The sequence below is a fragment of the Lathyrus oleraceus genome, chromosome 7 (genome assembly GCF_024323335.1).
Source record: "Lathyrus oleraceus cultivar Zhongwan6 chromosome 7, CAAS_Psat_ZW6_1.0, whole genome shotgun sequence".
Taxonomy (NCBI): domain Eukaryota; kingdom Viridiplantae; phylum Streptophyta; class Magnoliopsida; order Fabales; family Fabaceae; genus Lathyrus; species Lathyrus oleraceus.
In genome coordinates, this window is record NC_066585.1 from 222,755,100 (window position 1) to 222,759,354 (window position 4,255).

General features: G+C 34.1%; 1 protein-coding gene across 1 annotated transcript; it reads right to left on the bottom strand.

Moving 5' to 3' along the window:
• Positions 1-1,398: 1,398 nt before the first annotated feature.
• On the bottom strand, positions 1,399-3,960 carry LOC127105073 (uncharacterized). Its single transcript, XM_051042241.1, has 3 exons — positions 3,655-3,960; positions 3,179-3,565; positions 1,399-2,506 (listed from the first exon to the last, which is right to left on the bottom strand). Exons 1-3 carry the CDS (start codon positions 3,865-3,867, stop codon positions 1,787-1,789), a joined length of 1,320 nt encoding a protein of 439 aa, XP_050898198.1. The 5' UTR covers positions 3,868-3,960; the 3' UTR covers positions 1,399-1,786.
• Between the last annotated feature and the right edge of the window lie 295 nt (positions 3,961-4,255).

A 4,255-nucleotide genomic window follows, 5' to 3' on the forward strand; every position in this document is an offset into this window, starting at 1 on the left:
TAATTCTATCGTTAGAAGACATACTAGAGTTAGAACATTCAGAAATTTTCATTTTCATTGAATGAATAGGGAGACTAAGCAGGGAACAACGAAGAAAAAACTAACGACGAAGAAGAAGGCAACAGCGAAGAAAAAGTTGAAGACAATGAAGAAGGAAGTAACGTAACAGAACAAGGGAAGGGGAAGAAAAAAGTAGATTAGGGTTTTCATTTCAATGAATCACTTTCAGCTTTAATGAAAAAAATAACATTTGGGACATTTATGTAATCATACACACCATAATACACGTGTGAAAATTAGCTTTAATAAAAAAAAAAAAATGTCACATCAATTTTTTTGGCGAGTTGGCCTCATGAAGGTCAAAATTGAGAGAATTTCCAAATTTGGGGGAATTCATCAAACTTTTTTTTATTTGAACCTTTCTTATCAAGATGTTCTAAAAGTCCTCGTTACGAGAGAAAAAATTGGATTCAATATTATTTGATCACATTTTATGGATTTGATATTATTAAATTTAAAGAAAAAATATTTTGGATGTAATTAGAAATTAATTTTAATTTAATATTAAATATATTTGAATTATATTTAAATATGATTTTAGTGGATGTGAATTTTATTTATAATTTCATTCTCAAAAGAGACGGGTGTTGTTAATATGTCAAATTCAATAAAGTAATGTATTAATAATTATTTAATTTGTGAATAAATTAATAAAAAAATATATTGGTTTTTATGGTTTAACAACATGCCTTACAACCTTAAGGTGTTTCTCTTCAATTCTTGTTGTTGGCCATCTTTATATGACAGGGTTGAAATCTGAAAGAATTTCTTTTACATGAAATAAAGCGGTAGTCATCTATATAACATGAAGAAAAATGATATTAACCTAAAGTAAATTGATTTATGCTTATGTAAAAGTGATTCTCTTCAAATCATATTGTTTAGATAGTTTAAACTAAAATTGCTTTTAGATATATAATTACTGAAACAGAGATTAGGCATCTTTAAAAATACTTAGTTCATTTATATTTTAAATAGTGATTTAAATATAAATTACATTTGTTTAAAGAATACATATTAATATGTTTTTAATTTATTTAAATATTTATTGAAAATAACAGATATAAGAAATGACAAATATCTTATACAGCAAAGAGATAAAGAGTAAATGGCAACCTAGCTTAATTCTATATGAAAATAACCTAGGCATGCTTGACATATTCACAAGGATATAATAGACAAACAATAATATAAAATAAAATAATTGTATAATAAAAGAGTAGAAACGATTTTGGTAAATGCAGAATATTAGCTTCAAGTTCAACTTGCTTTTGAGGTTTGAATTGATTTATCTGCAAGAAAACCAAACACTATTTTTTTCTGCAAATCACGGTGAACTTTGCTAAACGCGCGTAAAAGTGGGATAAGTAAACGTGTTTCCAAACGAACACTCAATCATAAAGTACTTGTTAGAAAGAGAGTATTGAAGTGGCCCTTAGCATTCCTCAATAATCCCAAAAACAAGCACCATGCTATCAAAGGAACAAAACTAGCACCATGATTTTAGTAAACACAAACACAACAATTCTGGGACTGTTCATGGCAGTCATGAATCAAGAGCAATCAAGCAGATTTAACCGATGACCTTTTCAGATATACCACACTCTTGCATTACTGCTTCCAAGTGGATTTTGTTTTTTCATTTCATATACCTGCAAACTGAAGTAGCAACTTAAATCTGATTATATCCACCTCTTACCCTGAACTTCACATGGTTGTGGCTTCATCAAACTGGTGCCTCAGTATCACATACCTTTGGCTTAGGAGGCCTCCCTTCACCTCGAACATGACCTCGACCTCGACCGCGACCACGTCCATTACCAGCTTGATTTTCATTCTTTAATTTCTCTTCACATTCATGCGACTTAGCTTGATCTTTTTTCTTTAATTTCCCTTCACCGTCAGGCAGCTTAGCTTGATCTTTTTTCATTAACTCCTCTTCTTTTTTCTTTAACTCCTCTTCTTTTTTCCTCGGCATCTCTTTTTTCTTCCTTAACTTTTCTTCTTTTTTCTTTAACGTATCTTCACATTGTTCATTATCTTGAATTGCCTTACGAGGCCTCCCTGGACCTCTAGTTTGACCATTCTGATTCCTCTTGTTTTTGGTTGGTCCCCGCGTAAGCAGCAACGGCTTCTCTTGCCAGTCTGCATCATCAATTTCTGATTTACGAGGCCTGCCTCTGGAAAGCTTTCGCATTGGCTGTATCTTCTCAAGACACTCGATAACCGGGTTCTCATCGAGGCTTCCATCAGCATCCCCTTGATTGTAATCCTGAGGAAGCTCGCCATCGTCTACATTCGCACAAACTAGTGCAGTTGTTACATCTGTATCAATGTCAGCTGACTTTTGAGGTTGCAACTGTGTTTGCGATGATGATTCTATTCCTGAACCGGTAGATATTACGCCCTCTGGTGACCCTTCAGCACAAACTATGCTACTTGCCATCTGCACCAAATGAATTTTAATAGTAAATGTTCATTCTAACCATTTATTTACTTCTTCCTAAACAAACAGACTAAACAGAGCAGATTACAAACTAGTGTATGCTATTCAGTGATTTATGGTATAACCGAAAAATAAAAACGTGTCGCTATTTGCAGTGGAGTGAAGTTAACATATTGCATCGATTTTTGTATTAGCTACCTCAAATTCAAATACATAACAGCAGTATAGCAGTTCTATACCTATATTTTTAACAACACTTGTATTGTAATTAAATAAAATATGGTCGTTATTCATTCGTATAAGATCCACACTGAGAATCAATATCAATATATATAGACGTCTAAACTGATCAATCTGTTCTGTAAAAAAAACTCTAAAATAAGATATGATAGTCTTTCACATTCATTCATCCATCTAATATCAAAAAACTAAAACAATGTAATCAAATTTAATGTCTTTAACCCTTCCATCCCGTAGATATATCTAAGGTTTGTTTCATTGAGTTGTCTTGTCGGCCAAATATCCTAGAAGTGTCGAACACACACGCCTAATCCTAGAGTCGACAATGCTCGTCATTACCAAATACCCGAATGAACCAGACAAAGTTAAACCTAAGCAAAACATCAAGTGCCATAAATTACCAAAACATCCAAATACCTGAAGTTGAATTACCTTTTCAGATTGTAGTTTTGCCTTTTCCTCAACACTTCCAATCAAATGATCATCACTCTCAGCAACCTGCGTCGAAGCCTCCTCCGTCGTGTCACTATCTAACAGAGCCAACTTACTCCTACAGCCCCTCCGCCTCTTCCTGCTACCCTTACACGGTTCTTTCTCTTTCTCCTTCTCTTTCTTTTCCATGCCACCAACAGGAAACATGTATCTCCCGTTCTCAGTGCACACAATCTCCCCAACCTCACACAATCTCCCTAGATGAAGACTCAGAATCTTTGAATGAGCCCATGGCAAATCTTCGTATTCTCTTCGAACAAACTCCGAAATTGCCTCCGCGGTAGATCCGTTTTTGTCATTCAATTCCACAATTGCCCTGTTTATCATCTAAACACAAAAACAAAAACACAAATCAACATCATCATTATTCATTATCTATCAATTTCAATAACAAATTGGCAATGTAGATTACTGACCAAAGCATAAGGGGGGTGAGTGGGGGTGTGAAAGTTATGGAAAAGGTGTTGAAGGCGGGATTGAATGTAAGAAGAGCGTTGTGCGAGGGTGGAAGGAGAAAGAGAAGGATTGAGTTGAGAAAGGAGAGAGTGAGTGAGTTGAGACATGACTCGGTTGTTTCTGGAATCAGTGCCTTCAAGGAGAAGAAGGGGTTGCTGTTGAGGTTCCGCCATTGTTGTGTGCGATCGAGGGTTTTGTTTCGTGTTTTTGAATAGTCAAATGCTTTTGGTCCACTGCACCATTTTCGCTTTTAAAAACTAACTCGTACTTCTACGTGTACACGAGAAATGAACTTTAATTTAAAAGGTAATAGTAAAAAAGTTATTTAGTAAAGTTATTACATATATATTCCTTTTATATTTGTCTTTTTTTTTCCATAAAGGAGGGCTTTATTTTGAGAAGCTTTTTTTTAAATAATTATATTTTTTTTTTTAAAATTCAAAAATATCCATAATTTAAAAAAAATTACAAAAATGGGCAATTTTTATCCTAATTAACACATTGGCGCCACCCTAGATGGCGCCTACCCTTAAGTTGGAGGGCAAGTCGCCACTAGGAGTG